This window comes from Pan troglodytes, chromosome 7, assembly GCF_028858775.2.
Source record: "Pan troglodytes isolate AG18354 chromosome 7, NHGRI_mPanTro3-v2.0_pri, whole genome shotgun sequence".
Classification (NCBI taxonomy): Eukaryota; Metazoa; Chordata; class Mammalia; order Primates; family Hominidae; genus Pan; species Pan troglodytes.
This window is the reverse complement of record NC_072405.2, coordinates 152,678,449-152,694,376: the sequence shown is the minus strand read 5'-3', so window position 1 is coordinate 152,694,376 and position 15,928 is coordinate 152,678,449. Positions and strand designations below refer to the sequence as shown.

Genomic DNA, 15,928 nt, shown 5'->3' with positions numbered 1-15,928 from the left:
TTTCACTGGGTATAGAATTCTGGCTTGCAGGTTTTTTTTTTGTTTTTGTTTTTTTCCCTCCCAGCACTTTAAAGATGTCACTCCATTGTCTTCTGGCTTGCATGATTTCTGAAGGAAAGTCAGCTGTAATTCTTTTCTTCATTTCTTTGCATACAGTCTGTATTCTTTCTTTGTCAGCTTGAAGATTTTTTAACCTTTGGTTTTCCTCAGATTGAGTATGATATTTCTATGTGCTTTTCACCTTCTTTTTTATTTAGTATTTATTTTCTGTAGTGTTCTCTGAGCTTTTTGTTGTTGTTGGGTTTTGTTGTTGTTGTTGTTTTTGAGACAGGATCTCACTCTGTCCCCCAGGCTGGAGTGCGGTGGTGCTTGGCTCACTGTGATCTCAAACTCCTGGGCGCAAGTGATCCTCCCACCTCAGCCTGCCGAGTAGCTGGGCACATATCATTGTGCCCAGCGAATGTTTAAATTTATTTTTTATTTTTTGTAGAGATGGAGTCTCACTTTGTTGGCCAGGCTGGTCTTGAACTTCTGGCCTCAAGTGATGTTCCTGCCTTGGCCTTCCAAAGTGCTGGGATTACAGGCATGAGCCACCATACCTGGCCTCTCTGGGCCTTTTGGGTCTGTGGGATGATACTGTCTCAGTTTGTTGAGGCTGCTATAGCAGAATACCATAGATGGCAGAAATGTGTTTCTCACAGTTCTCAAGGCTGCAAGTCCAGGATCAAGGTGCCAGCAGATTTGGTGTCCTGTGATGGCCTATGTCCTAGTTCCTAGATGGGGCCTTCTATCTGTGTCCTCACGTGGCAGAAGGGTGAAGGGTCTTTCTGGGGTCTTATTTATAAGGGCACTGATCCAATTCATGAGCGCTCCACCTCCATGATCTCATTACCTCCTAAAAGACCCTTCTCCTAACACCATCATGTTGGGGGTTAGATTCCAACCTTGGAAAACACATTCAGTCTAGAGTGAATGCCTTTCATTCTTTCTGGAAAATTCTCTGCCACTCTTCTCTCTCTCTTCACCTTCTGGGATTCCAGTTAAACATTTGCTGGGACGTTTGATAATGTCTGGTAGGTGCTTGTCTTTTGTTTTCTTTTTTCACTTTTTTCTCTGTGTTTTGGTTTGGGTAATTTCAGGTTGACTGACTTTTCCCTCCTGGCTGTGTTGAGTGTATGGCAGAGCTCCAGAAGCTTCTTCATTTCCGTCTGGTGTTTCTAATTGTTGGCATTTCCCTGCGACCTCCTGTTAGTTTCCATTTCTCTGCTGAGCTTCCCCACTGCTCATGCATTTTGTCCATCTTTTCTACTGGGACCTTTCACATAGAAGCCATAGTTATTTTAAATTCCTTGATGATTCTGACCTCTCCTCAGTTTGGCTCTGCTGATTGTCTTGTTACTTGACAGTGGTTTGCTTTTTCTAATGTTCTTGTGTGTCTCGTACTTTTTGATTGATTTTGACTTCAATTATAGGACTGCAGACTAAGATAAATAATATTTATGCTCAGAAATGGGCATGCCCCTTATGCTAGGCCATTTATGTGGGGTTGAGTCCAGCTGGTCAGGGGTTGGCCTGGATTCGGGTTTTGTTGCTGCTGTTTTTACCCTCAGTATATGACCTGGCTGCAGATTCCTCTGGAGTTACTTTGGGTTCAGGGTGGGTGGGTGTTCCTGCCCTACCCCCGGCAGTGTTGGGCTTCCTCCTGTGCTCATGCTGCAGATACAGAGGTGGTCTCTCCCCACACTGTTTCCCCTCCTGCAGCAGTAGGTGCGTCTGCTGGCTGTTGGAAGCCTGGCAGCCGGGTGGCGGTTGTCTCATTGCAGCCTCAGTCTCAGGCAGGCCTGGTCTGGGGAGCGGGGGTTTCACAGTGACCCTTCCCTCTCCCTGCGACAGTCAAACTCTGCTTGAGTCCTTTGCTGCTCTTTAGAGGAGAGTGTTTTCTGCCTCTCTTGCACTCCTGCAGTGGGCCCAGGAAGGTGCTCTGCCCCTTTTCCAGAGACATAAGGTGTTTTTTGACCCTTCCTTAGCCACTGTGGGTGTTCACAAATGCCCTGGGGCCACAGGACTCAGCCATTGCTGCCCTTAACCCATAGGCTTGGACTTTTATTCTTCAGGGGAGAGGGGCTTCCTGTCTTTGAGCTGCAGGGCCGCCCGTCTGCCGTCTGCTGGCACCTGCACCCCAGGGGTCCTGGCTTGTCCTGTGCTAGGCTTTCTCTTGAGCCCATGGAGAAGAGCTTGTGAGTGGATGTGGCTGCCCAGGTGGCTTCATTCTTCTTGTCTGCCTGGGTGGCCCCTGGGGTCTCCTGTCCTTTCTCTGCTGCAGAGACCAGTGCTCCCATCTTCTCTCCTGGGACTCTCTTGTCTTTCTTTAGGTTTCAGGCTACTCCATGGCCCTGACGCTTCAGCTGTCTGATGAGACCAGGCCTTTTCGTATTGTTAGGTTCGGGCAGCACTCTTTCCAGCTTCCTAGTCATGGGCAGAAGGGGAACTCTCCGAACCAGTATAAATTTCACTTCTCTAGTTATGAGTCAGCTTGAACAATCTTTTCACATGTTTAAGCACCAGTTTTATATCCTGTGTGTGTAAATTTTCTGTTTGTGTCTTTTGCCCGTTTTTTTTGTTTGTTTCCTTGTAGTTTTTATGAGCTCTTTATATGTTAAGGATAATATTTGTCCTTTGGCATATGTTGCAAATCTTTTCTCCCTGCTTGTCTGTTGTCTTTCTGCGTTGCTTAGGGTACTTTTTTTTTTTTTTTTAACCATGCAGAAGTTTTTTTTGTTTGTTCGCTTGCTTTTATAAAAGCTGTGACATGTGTCAGTCTTCCCTTTTATAGTATTTTGATTTTGAGTCCTGCTTGGGAAACTTTTCCCTACATAGAGGTTAAAGGGGAATTCATTTTTTCTGCACATACTTTGATTGTTTTATCTTTTTTGTATTGATAGCCATGATCCATTTGGAGTGTATTCTTTTTATTATGTGAGGTATGAACCAATTTTTTTCCAAATGTCTAAGCAGGTGTCTCAGCACCATTTATGAACAAGTCCTTCTTTGATTTGTGATGCCGCATTTATCATAGACTAAATTTCCATGTGCACGTGGCTCTATTTTTAGACTTTCTTCCTCATTCCATTGGTCTATTTATATTTTCATGCACAGTTGTAGTTATAGAGGCTTTCTAGCATTTTTATAATAGCATTGTAATTCACATATCCTAAAGTTCACCGTTTTGAAGTGTATAATTAAGTGAATTTTAGTCTATTTACAGTGTTGTACATTCATTACTATCAAATGCCAGAATATCTCCATCACCCTGAAAAGAAAGCCCACATATATTAGCAGTCACTCCCTAGTCCCCCTCCCCCTCCCCCGCCCCGGCGTCCATCTGTCTGCTTTCTGTTTCTGTAGATTTGCGTCTTGCAGACCTCTCATGACAGTGGAATCAAACATGTGTGGTCTTTGGTGTCTGGCTCCTCTCTCCTAGCACGGTGCTTTCAGGATCTGTCCCTGTTGTAACGCGCATCAGGACTTCACTCTCTAGGGTTCTGAAAGTCTGCAAGTGCGAGCCCATTTTGTTTAGCGTTTTCCCAGTTATTCTTGTGTCTTTGTTTTCCTAGATGAACTGCCTGTTGTTTTCCCATATGAACTGTCTGCCAACTTGTCCAGCTCCATAAAAACGCATGATGGTATTTTTATTGCGATAGGAAAACTGACGTCTTTGTGATACAGTCATTCTATTCAAGAACAAGGGATAGCTTTCTGTTTGATCACTTCTAGTTTTGTGAACTTTAAAATACTTTAAAGTCCCCTTGTAGAGATTTTTCCCATTTCATGTTAAATTTATTCCTAGGTATACTGTATTCTTCGTTGCTATTGTAAATGGGTTTTTTCCTACCATGACAGCCTCAGACTGGTTTCTGTATATGTGAAGGCTGTGGATTTCTGTATGTTAGTTTTATATCCTGATACTTTACCAGAGTCTTTTATTGTTCAGATTTTAACATTGTTTTGCTAGGGTTTTCCAAGTATACTGTCATATCATTTACAAGGAGAGAGAATTTTGTTTCATTTCTTTTTTTGTTTTTAATGTCTTGTTGATTTCTTGTTTTAACTGCATTGGCTGACACCACCATAACAGTGTTGAATAGGACTGGAGATAGCTGGCACCTTTGTTTTCTTCTTGATCTTCGGGAATTGTTCCTAGTGTGATTTATTAAATAAGGTGCTCGTTTAGGATGAAAGGTTCTTTATTTTATCATTATAAGACAGCTTCTTGTGTTTTCATCAGGAATGAGCATTCAACTCTGTTGATGCTGTTTTTAACATCTGTAGAGAAACTCACCAGCTTTTCCCTGTAGGTCTCTTAGGTTAATATGGTGTAGTGCACTGGTGAGTGTCCTCGTGTTGAGCTAGCCTTGCATTCCTGGGAAAAACAAGCAGAGGGGGTTTTGGATTTTATTTATTAGTGTTTTATTTAGTATTTTTGCATCAATATTTATAACATTCATTTGTAATTTTTTCTTTTTCTTGTTTTTAGACTAGGTTTATTAGGTTTTGGTGACATGGTTATACATGCTTCATAAAAGCAATCAGATTGGGAGGCCGAGACAGGCAGATCATGAGGTCAGGAGATCGAGACCATCCTGGCTAACATGGTGAAACCCCATCTCTACTAAAAATACAAAAAATTAGCCGGGCGTGGTGGTGGGTGCCTGTAGTCCCAGCTACTCGGGAGGCTGAGGCTGGAGAATGGCATGAACCTGGGAGGCGGAGCTTACAGTGAGCCGAGATTGTGCCACTGCACTCCAGCCTGGTCAACAGAGCAAGACTCCTTCTCAAAAAAAAAAAAAAGAAAAAAAAAGCAATCAGAAAAATCCTTCATTTTCAGTGTCCTGGGACAATTTTTGGCACATTGGAAATGTTCAGCCAAATTCCTCTACAAAACCATCAGCTGCTGTAGCTGCACAGTCTTGAGTGTTCCTGTCCATGAACATGGTAGGTCTCTTCACTCATTTACATGTTCTTCACTTTCTTTTAGTAATGTTTTGCACTTTTCAGTGCTTGCACCTTTTACAATTTATTCCTATGATTAAAAAATAATTTCCAGTGAGTTTTTATTTTAGGTTTAATTTAGAACTTTTGGACATAATTTTAGTTTTAAAGAAAAGTTGCCAGATTAACAGGAAAACTTGTTGTGTATATTTTGCCCAAATATCCCAAATGTTAACATGTCCCTCATTTGGTTTATTCTTTGTTCCCCTCTCTCTGTCTCTGTGTGTGTGTGTGTGTGTATGTGTGTGTGTGTGTGTGTGCGTGCATGTGTTTATGGATGGTTTTTCTCAGAACTACTTGATAGTGAGTTGCAGACATGATGCTCCTTGATCCCCAAATACACAATGTGTATAGCTACACCACAGTGATCAAGATCAGGACATTGACATGGATACAATAGCTTCTCCATTCTAAAGGTTGTGTTCATATTCACAGGACAGACCTTTTGAGTTGTGTTCTTTTTAGCAAAACGTCCTTTTTAGTAACATGAAATCCCAGATCCTGTGTTGGTTTTAGTGATTGTCTCTTTAGCCTCCTTTTATTTCAGACAACACCTCAGTCTGCCTGTCTTTGATGACATTGACATTTTGAAGATGGCTGGTGAGTTCTTCTCAGTCTGAGTGTCTCTGCTGTTTCTCACAGTCACACACTTTGGGCAGGGAGATCATGGAAGTGATGTTCTTCTCTGTGCATCGTGTCAGAGGGGTATGTGGTGCTGGCTTGTCCCGTGGCTGATGATGCTGACTTAGATCATTTGATTAAGATGATGCCTACCAGACTTCTCTTATGTAAAGTTATTTTCTTACATTTTTAATTTATAAGTATCTCAGGGAAGATCCTTTGCAATTATGTAAATATCCTGTTATTCATCAAGCTTTCACACACTAGCTTTAACATCTGTTGGACATTCTTACCGGAATGAATGATTATCCTGTTGGTTGCTGGTTCCATCATTCCTTCCACAGTTATTAGCTGGCTTTCTACTCTAAAGAAAAGCTCTTCTTGTTTTTTTCTACTTATTCATCTATAACAGTGTAGACTCATAAATTTTTATTTTATTCAATGAATTACACAATTCTTATCATTATTTATTTTCATGCTCAGATTGTCCAGATTTGGCCAGGGACAGCCTTTTCAAGCTGGTTCTTGTGTCCTTTTGAGATGCCCCACCTTTATTTGAGCTCTTCCGTACTCTTTTGCATAACAGCATGCTCCATGATCCAGACTTATCTTTTACTTTCCTGGGTATAGTCCTGGAATCAGCCATTTCTCTAAGACATGTTAATATCTCTTGCTTGCTTTCGGTGAAGAGTGGTATTTAGGAAGCAAGAGCTCTGTGCTGGGTGTGCCCATTGCTGTGGGGGTGTGTAGTGTCTCAGCCCTCTCAGTGGACAAAGCTAGGGAGTAGATGTCTGTCATGTACACACTCAGCTATGTAAATGAGTGTGCCTGTGTGATTATATATACCCACACACATCTATATCTGTATTTCTCTGTGCATCTTAAAAACTATGAATTCACGCTGACTCCTCCAAGTTCTAATCGAGTACCACTGCTTGGTGAGTGAGCGCGGGAGTGCTTAGTGTGGCGGGTAGGATGACGAGGACATGCTTCTCTTCCTCCGTAGCTCATGGTCCAGCAGGGAGACTGCCATGAGGGCAGACTTCAGGCCTTAGTGCCAGTGCAGGGAGAGTGCCGAGGAACCCTGAGTGTGGAAGCTGGGGCAGGTAGAAGGCACTGCAGCCATGGGGCGCCAGGTACCTTATTCTAGATCCGCTGTGTCCCTGTGACCTTGATAAGTGATTTTCCCTCCCCAGGTTTTGTTTTCTCATTTTAAAAATTGAGGTTTCAGTTAGAGAATTCCTGGTACAGGTGACTCTTCTTCCTCACCTGGAACCATGCTGTCTGCCGTCACTCATCATCCCCTTTGACCCCCAGACAGGTCCTACACGTCTCCACATGAGACTGTGGTCTTGTGAGCAGGTGTGACCAGACGCAAGGCACCATCTGTTGGGCATCCCAGTCTCTTGCGAGGGCGTGCGTGGTCTTCACCCTGAGATCTCTGGGTCGGTTGACTTCCAAAGCACCCTGAGGGCACATTCATGGGTGGGAGCCGTTTTGGTGGGTTCTGTGGGCAGTGGGCAGTAGAGGGGAGGGTGGTCCAGGGGACATCAGTCACAGCTTGAAGGCTCCTGTGGGGACCAGTTTGTGGTGTCTGTCTGGCCCTCAGGGTGAGTGGCAGGCTGGGCAGCTCAGGATTCCCTGGGAATGCCGTCTTCAGGTTGTGTTTTTGTGTTCCTGCAGGGACCAGTGGACCAAGAGGCCACCTTGAAGGGGCTCTGTGGGGGCTGGTGAGAAGCCCCGGGTGGCCTAGGGAATGGGTGCAGTGGAGCCAGGCTCATGGGGCTGGGGAGGGGCACGAGGCCCCTGTGCACCTTGAATCGGAGCTTTAACCCACATCTCTTCTCCCTCTCCCCCTGGTTCCCACTGAAAAGGCCACGTCTCCCCAGGCCACCTCCACCGGTGATGGATCTGTTTGACATTTTCTTACAGAGGGCAGGGCCAGCAGCCTCCATACTGAGCTAGAGGAACCAGGAAACAGGATCCAGAGGCTCCCCGCTTTCCTCACCAGGCCCTGCTGCTTCCTCTGGGCCACGTGGTCTTGGGATGGCTCTACCCATAGGGCCATCCCCAGTAGATACCAGTGCACAGGGAGCCACAGCCCTCACACAGCCATGTGGGGAGATGACAGAAGAGCCTCTTCCTTGCTGGCGGCTTGGAGACTGGTCTGTTTGAGTGTAGCGTGGTGGCTGTGGGCTCCTGGGGGTCAGGAACCCTTCTAGATGTCTATGAGTTAGGGTGGGGCCAGGACCTGAGTGTCCAGGGATTTGGAAGTTGGGCTTTGAGCTCCTGCCTGGACCTAAGTGTGGCTCACATGTTTCATCTCACTGGTCTTCACACCCACCCTCTGAGATTTCCCTTCTTGGTCCCATGTTACAGAGGAAGAAACAGATTCAAGGGCCAGGACTTGCTGGGACACAGCAGGCTAGAGAGAGAACCAGCTAGAGGTTGAGCTGGGACTTTGCCAGGTCTTCTGCTCCTGGACTGGGACTGTGCTGTGGTGTGAATGTCCCCTCCAAAACTCATTGAAATCCAGTCACCATTGTGACGGTATGAAGAGTGGGACCCGTGAGAGGTGATTGGGTCGTGGTCACTGCCGTATCTGGGGGTGATCTCCTGATGAGAGGAAGCGCTGGCCCCCACTTGATCTCGGCCTAGTGTGCTTGTATGCTCTTCCACCGGAGGCCCCTCTGTCTTGGACTTCCCAGCCCCCAGAACCATGAGCTAAGGAAATCTCTTTTCCTTACAGACTCCCCTGTGAGTGACATTCTGTTACAGCAGCAGAAAGTGGGCTCAGACTGTGTTCTCTGCCTTGCACTGAATGCTTTTAGGGATTATACAGAGAAGTCTAAAGAGGCCGATAATGTCCAGGGCAGGGAGGTGACCTACTGCTGTCAATGTGGGTCTGTTGAGGCCAAGTAAGGGAGTCAGCTAATTCACGGTGGGAAGACAGCTCCAGCAGCAACCCCTGAGGCCACAGCTCCGCTGGGGTCCTGGTTCTGTCTCTTCCCGCCTGGGAGTAGGATGCCAGACAAGGTGCTCACTTTTCCTGGGACTGCCCCTTCCCGTGCCGCTGTCTGATTCCTGCCTGTGGAGAGGCTGTGTTAGGGGTGTGGTGAAAGCTGCGCACCCGGCAGAGGAGCTGCAGCGTGGCCACCCATGGGGGCTCCTGGTGGGCAGCTGCCCTGCTGACAGCAAGCCCTCCTGCTGCAGGCCATCGGGGCGCCTCATCCATCATTCAGTTTCTCCTCTTGAACTTTGCAGTTTCATTTTGCCCTGGAAACTGGTTTCCCCCAAAGGGTAGGCTTTGGAGAGCAGAAATTTGTGTTGTGGTTTCTCCCTGTGGTGGGGCGCGGCTGAGGGCTCCCGGCGGTCTGCAGCGGGGTCTGGCTGTGGTCTGGCCACTGATCTAGGCCTTTGCTCCCTGTGTGTGTGCACCCGTCCCTGTGAACTGACAGCTCCCTCTGTCTTTTCCGGCCTTGCCTGTGGAGCTCGCCTGAGGTTCATTTAGGGAGTGTGAAGGTAGCATGTGTTCCACTGGCCAAGGGCAAGCCTGAGCCTGAGCTCCCTGGGAGCGAGTTCAGCTCCACCTCGGTCACCATGTTGTTCCCCAGGGGACAGGGGAGGCTGGGGGCTGCAGAAAGCCCATGCGTGAGCAGCCCAGCTGGGCCAGAGCCTGCCCCAGGATTCACTCCGCCACACTGGGTCCGCAGGTGGGCACCGTGGAGGCCACAGGTCGCCCGTGCCCTGGCCCCTTGTCTGGGTGTGGGCCCTGGGCTGCTTTCTGTGCCCTCGCTCCTGGGAGGCAGCGCCGCTTCTTGTCATTGCCTCTGCTGCCATGTGTCCCGGTTGGCGGCTCAGCCCTGGGCTCGCCCGAGGAGCCCGTCCCTGCGCTCATGTCCTCCAGCCCAAGTTGTCGGGGCCTCTGGTGCCCTCACTGACCCGGCACATCCAATCAGCTGCCCTTGTCGTTTCCTCCCCCATGGGACAAGCACGATGCCGCTTTCCCATCTGTCCCCATCTGGAGCACAGAGTCTCCGAGAGCAGGCCAGGCCTGTCTGGAGCTGCTGTGTCCCCACCACGGTGCCCGGGTCAGAGGTCCAGAGAACGCGTGCCCGAAGGTGAGGGAGGGACTGCTGTCCATTTGACAGATGAGAAAACCAGGGGCGGGAGAGCTGGTGCGACCTGTGTGGGGCCTGGCCCTGTGGGCGACCTGCTCTCAAGCCAGGCTGAGGGGCTGGAGCTGTTCTGGAAGCCCCGGCCTGGGGAACGCTGTTCCCATCTGCTGGGGGACGGGTGGCCCAGCCTGGGTGTCCTCTGCCTGTGTGGGGCCCGGCCCCCTGCCTCAGAGGCCCTACTGGGGAGTCTGACTGAAGGGCTCAAGACCCCCGCACTGGCCCCACAGCCCAGGAGTTGGGGACTGAGCCCCAGAGCTGGAGCCGGGAGCCCGGCGGGCAGTGGGTGTGGCCTGCTGCCAGGCCTCCCTCCTCCTGGGCCGGGGCACTTTGTCCCAGGGGCAGGCTGAGTTGCCAGGGTGGTGGCACGCCTGAGGTGGGTGTTCCCTGGCACCGCCGCTTCCCCCGGCGCCCTGCAAACAGGATCTGGGCAGTGCAAGGACAGACGGCTCCCTTCAGGCTGGCGGGGGGCGGGGGCCCTGGGGAGGGCCGGCGCCAGCCTGAGGGGCTGGTGGCTGGCCTCGGCGGGCACAGAAGCAGCTCGGTAGGAAGCCTCCTTGGGAGCAAGTGGGGCATTGTCCCTGGCCTCCGTCCGGCCTCATTGAGGCAGCCCTGGAGCTCGGGCTATTCTTGGGCAAAACAGCCTGGCAGCCTCTGCCCACCCCTCCGTCCTGGCCCCGCTGCCAGCTTCCGCTCAGCGGGGCTGCGAATGGCTTCTGCGGCCCTGGCCCAGGCCCTCAGCCACATGTGGCTCAGCCAGTGCCCGCTCTGCCCTTGCCACACTCCCCCAAGGGACTCCGTGTCCCCCTCACGCCTCGTCCCTGTCCTCTGCCACACCCCCTCCTGGCCATGCCTCTGCCTGCCCAGCCCTCCCTCCTCTGAGTGCTGGCCCTGGCTGGGTCCCCTGCCCATGTGCAGCCCCTTATGCTGGCCTGCCTTCTCCTGGAGTTCTTGGGGGCGCCACCGCGTCCTGAACTCAGCAGAGTGCTTTGGTTGGGAAGGCCTGGCTCCCTCTCTTGCTGTGCCCAGGCCTTCGAGGCCGCATCCCACAGTGCCCGGCTGCCTTCCTGGCTCCTGTGGCACAGCCCTTCCCTGCACCCAGCTCACTTCTGGGAGGCTCTCATGGTGTCCGGGTGAAGTCCCATCTGAGCGAGCCAGCATGCCTGGGTGCTGACCCCTCCTCCTGGCAGGGCAGCTGTGCCAGCTGTGGTTGGCAGTGTGCTCCTGCTGTGGCCAGGGTGTCTGAGGCCTTCTGGCATGTTTCATGCCCTGCACTGACGGCTGGCTGACCCCGGGCCTTAGTGTCCTCTTCTTGAATGGGGTTCTAAGTCCTGCCTCACAGTGTCGTGAGGATCAGCATTGCTCACACAGGTGAGGCACCTGGCCAGTGCCTGCTGAGCAGGTGCAGGTGAGGCAGGCGGGCTCTGGGTGGCCTGGGGCCAGTCAGGTTCTCTTTTGGAGATTTCCCTGGCTCCCCTGTGAACGGGCTGCATGAGAGAACCTTCTCATGGACTTGTGTGGCATCCAGCGACGTGAGCGGTGCGGGGTCTAAGGACACTGGCTCAGCACCTGTGAGGGCTGGGCGGCTTGTTCTTTCCTCCCTCAGTGAAGGGTGGACCAATCCTGTGGGGGTTCTTGATTAGGGACGGGAGACAGGGTTTCCGATCTGGCCTGCTGGGATGTGCTGAGGTCAGGGCAGGGCTGGGGTGATGATGCACTGGACCGGGCCAGCGTGGGTGAGGACGGCTCCAGCGGGCGTGCAGCCTCCCTCAGGCAGGGAACAGGTGGGCATCTACATCTTATGGAGTGTGGCGATGCTCGGCCTGACGCGTGGTAAGCATCGGGCTCTGAGGTCAGGTGTGGGCAGGAAGGTCAGGATGGGAGCACCTGGCTGGCCCGGTGGGACAGCTGGGTTGAGAAGTGGGGGCATGAGCTGGTTGCGGGGTGGAGGAGCAGGAGCAGCATGGGGGAAGCCGAGTAACAGCCTGGGTGAAGGCACAGAGGCGGGAGGCAGCCTGGGTGAAACAGGCAGAACCCCCAGTGAGCAAGGGTGTGGGGCAGGGGCGCAGCAAGAGCTGAGGCTGGGGCAGGACAGGGCCCAGCTCCCAGAGACCTTGGGTGCCGATGTGGGCGCAGGGGCCACTGCGGGCTGGGGCAGGACTGGAGAGGGCTGGGCCAGCGCAGGATGGGGGTTGAGTTGGACACTGGAGGGAAGTGGAAGCGTGGGGCACCTGGGGGGTTTGGGTTGGTACAGCTCAGTACCCCATGGCCCCTTGTGGTCTCCCAGCGATGGGGGGGTTGCACCCACTGGATTCCAGGTGTCCCCAGGGGCCCAGAGTGGCTTGCTGGGTGGGGCCGTGAATAGGCAGAAGACATGTGCTGCCATTTCGTGTTTCCAGACCAGCCTCCTCTGCCTGCGGTGACTTGGTGGCCCTGACCGTGGGTTAGCCTTTGTCCCTGAGCTGGCTGAGCAAACACAGAGGTGTTTCATGTTTCCATATGCAGCGAAATGAAACTGTGAGTTTGGTCAGGTGGTCTCTTTGGTGGTGGTGGAGCAGCTCACGAATCTTCACTCCCCTCCATGTGCCTGGCCGGAGCAGAGGGGAGTTGGGCAGCCTTCCAGTCCCCCCAGGGGCCCCAGCTCTGATTAAGCTCAGCTCTTTCAGACTTGAATCCCTTCCCTCCTCCCATGAGTGTTCCTACCTCTCATGAGCCCTCCTCAAGCTTCCTGTGCTCCTCCTTGTCCTGAAACCCAGCAGACCCCGCCGCCCTTTGCAGTGATGGCCGCTGGCTGCTCCCCTTGTCCTGAAACCCAGCAGACCCTGGTGCCCTTTGCAGTGATGGCCGCTGGCTGCCCCCCCTTGTCCTGAAACCCAGCAGACCCTGGTGCCCTTTGCAGTGATGGCCGCTGGCTGCTCCCCCTTGTCCTGAAACCCAGCAGACCCCGGTGCCCTTTGCAGTGATGGCCGCTGGCTGCTCCCCTTGTCCTGAAACCCAGCAGACCCCGCCGCCCTTTGCAGTGATGGCCGCTGGCTGCTCCCCTTGTCCTGAAACCCAGCAGACCCCGCCGCCCTTTGCAGTGATGGCCGCTGGCTGCTCCCCCTTGTCCTGAAACCCAGCAGACCCCGCCGCCCTTTGCAGTGATGGCCGCTGGCTGCTCCCCTTGTCCTGAAACCCAGCAGACCCTGGTGCCCTTTGCAGTGATGGCCGCTGGCTGCTCCCCCTTGTCCTGAAACCCAGCAGACCCCGGTGCCCTTTGCAGTGATGGCCGCTGGCTGCTCCCCTTGTCCTGAAACCCAGCAGACCCCGCCGCCCTTTGCAGTGATGGCCGCTGGCTGCTCCCCTTGTCCTGAAACCCAGCAGACCCTGGTGCCCTTTGCAGTGATGGCCGCTGGCTGCTCCCCCTTGTCCTGAAACCCAGCAGACCCCGCCGCCCTTTGCAGTGATGGCCGCTGGCTGCTCCCCTTGTCCTGAAACCCAGCAGACCCTGGTGCCCTTTGCAGTGATGGCCGCTGGCTGCTCCCCTTGTCCTGAAACCCAGCAGACCCCGGTGCCGTTTGCAGTGATGGCCGCTGGCTGCTCTCCTTGTCCTGAAACCCAGCAGACCCCGGTGCCCTTTGCAGTGATGGCCGCTGGCTGCTCCCCCTTGTCCTGAAACCCAGCAGACCCCGCCGCCCTTTGCAGTGATGGCCGCTGGCTGCTCCCCTTGTCCTGAAACCCAGCAGACCCTGGTGCCCTTTGCAGTGATGGCCGCTGGCTGCTCCCCCTTGTCCTGAAACCCAGCAGACCCCGCCGCCCTTTGCAGTGATGGCCGCTGGCTGCTCCCCTTGTCCTGAAACCCAGCAGACCCTGGTGCCCTTTGCAGTGATGGCCGCTGGCTGCTCCCCTTGTCCTGAAACCCAGCAGACCCCGGTGCCGTTTGCAGTGATGGCCGCTGGCTGCTCTCCTTGTCCTGAAACCCAGCAGACCCCGGTGCCCTTTGCAGTGATGGCCGCTGGCTGCTCCCCCTTGTCCTGAAACCCAGCAGACCCCGCCGCCCTTTGCAGTGATGGCCGCTGGCTGCTCCCCTTGTCCTGAAACCCAGCAGACCCTGGTGCCCTTTGCAGTGATGGCCGCTGGCTGCTCCCCTTTGTCCTGAAACCCAGCAGACCCTGGTGCCCTTTGCAGTGATGGCCGCTGGCTGCTCCCCTTTGTCCTGAAACCCAGCAGACCCTGGTGCCCTTTGCAGTGATGGCCGCTGGCTGCTCCCCCTTGTCCTGAAACCCAGCAGACCCCGCCGCCCTTTGCAGTGATGGCCGCTGGCCGCCCCCTCCTCTCATGGAGCCTCCGCCGTGGCTTTCGTGGCCTCTGGTTAACATCCCCCTGACTCGTCCCCATCTCCTGTGTTGTCTGTGGGGCCCTCTCCTCTCTCCGTGGTGGCTTCTCTCCCTGGGAGTTCTCTTCCTTAACAACTGTCCCTACACAGTGGACTCGCGTTCTGCATGTAGCCCCACCTCCAGGGCTTTGGGTATCTGCCTGCCTGTGCGAGCCCCTCTGGGCTCATCCCTGCACACGGCTCCCCTCACTTTCTGGCACGAGGAAGTCAAAGCACTGTCCGTGTGCCTTCTGGGCCAGGACTTAGGACTTGTCCTTGACTCTCCCTGGGTTCCGTGCCAATCCCTAGCTCCACCCTCCTCCCTCCCCGGGCCCTGGTTCCTGCCGCCACCTGCTCACTGCCCTGCCAGCCCCTCACGTGCCCCCAGCAGCTTGCTCTCAATCCTGAAGTAGAGGGAGCTCCCCATACACAAGTCTCATGTCAGGACTGGCTGGCCCCACCAGCGCCTCACCATCATTTGAGGTGATGGCAAGTAGTGCCCTGTGCTCAGAGCCCCCTTGAGCCGCTTCCTTGGGACTGCTGGACCCTCCCCACCTGGGGTTTGAGTGCCCCTCCCCGAGTTCTCTGAAAGCCTGTGCAGCAGCCCTCACCCAAGACGGCTTGTGCTCCTGAGGTCTCACGGGGCGTGAGGGGCCCCTAACCAGCTCGAGTGAGCTCCGGCTGGGATCAGTGTGAATGCTGTTCCTGACAATTCTCTTCCCCTGGCCCTCCTGTCCTTCTTTCTGGAACTCTCCTTCCTCGGATGGAGAAGTGCCTGTGCAGGGCTGGTGGTTTCCTCTGACTCTGCGGTGTCTTCGTGCTCTGGTTTCTGGAGGCCCCCGCTCTGCCTGCCCCTTCTCTGGAGCTCTTTGCTGCTGCTCCCAATGTTGGCTTCTCGGTGCTCCTCTGTGTTCTCTGAAAGTCCCTTTCTTGGTGTCCCGTTCCTGTCCTGGGGCTGTTAACACAGCCTTTGTTATCTGAGCTCGTTCCTTTGAGGGCAGTACAGAGAACTCAGGTGTTGGAACCAGACTGCCCGAGCCTGAAACCTTCTCCACCACTTAGCAGCTGGGGGACCTTGGGCAAGTTACCTCACCTCTCCATGCCTCAGTTTCTTCAGCTGCAAGGTAAAGATGCTTGTGGCCCCAGCTTAGAGGGTTGTGAGGATGAATCTGCGCGTGTAGTAAAGCGCCTCTGTGATTGTCGTCACGCGCCAAGTGTTAAGGAAGCGCTAGCTGCTATGCTGTTACGTGTTAAAGTTTTCTCTCTGGATAGTGTCTGTTTCCTCCACGCTGTGTTTCCCCCATGTGTCTTGGGCTGTCTTCCACATCTGAGCTTTTCCCGATGAGGCCCCGGCACGTGTGCGGAGCTCTCTGCTCGCTGGGTTGAGACCTGCCTCTCACTCGGGGCTCCTGGAATCCCACCCGCTCTCAGAGCCCACTCTCCCCTGGGGCAGCAGACATCTCCTGCCTCCTACTGAGACCTAACTTCCTGCCCACCTCCCCATTCCAGGCAGCTTGCAGAGAGGGGAGGGAGGCCATGGCGACTGGGCAGGTACCTGGGATGCGAGGCCTGAGACCTGTGGAGAGAGGGGCTGAGGACCACTCTGCCTGCTGCCTCTCTGCGTGGGGCCGGGCGTTTTCGTGCACCCTGGGCAGAACAAGGCCTGCCCCAGCAGCAGGTGTGAGTCCAGCTGTCCTGCTGGGCCTGCCCGGAGGGTACCACGACTGTA

General features: G+C 53.7%; 1 protein-coding gene across 41 annotated transcripts in view; it reads left to right on the top strand.

Moving 5' to 3' along the window:
• The window catches only part of TSNARE1 (t-SNARE domain containing 1), a 140,344-nt gene that overhangs the window by 36,916 nt on the left and 87,500 nt on the right, over positions 1 to 15,928 (top strand). For 3 of the 41 annotated variants that reach the window (XM_054657042.2, XM_016959957.4, XM_054657044.2), the window contains exon 2: positions 4,886 to 4,992. The exons of the other annotated variants lie outside the window; for them this stretch is intronic. In XM_054657042.2, the coding sequence (XP_054513017.1) occupies positions 4,984 to 4,992 (9 nt within the window). In that variant the 5' untranslated portion in view covers positions 4,886 to 4,983. The remainder of the gene's footprint in view (positions 1 to 4,885; positions 4,993 to 15,928) is intronic. 41 annotated transcript variants of the gene reach the window in all.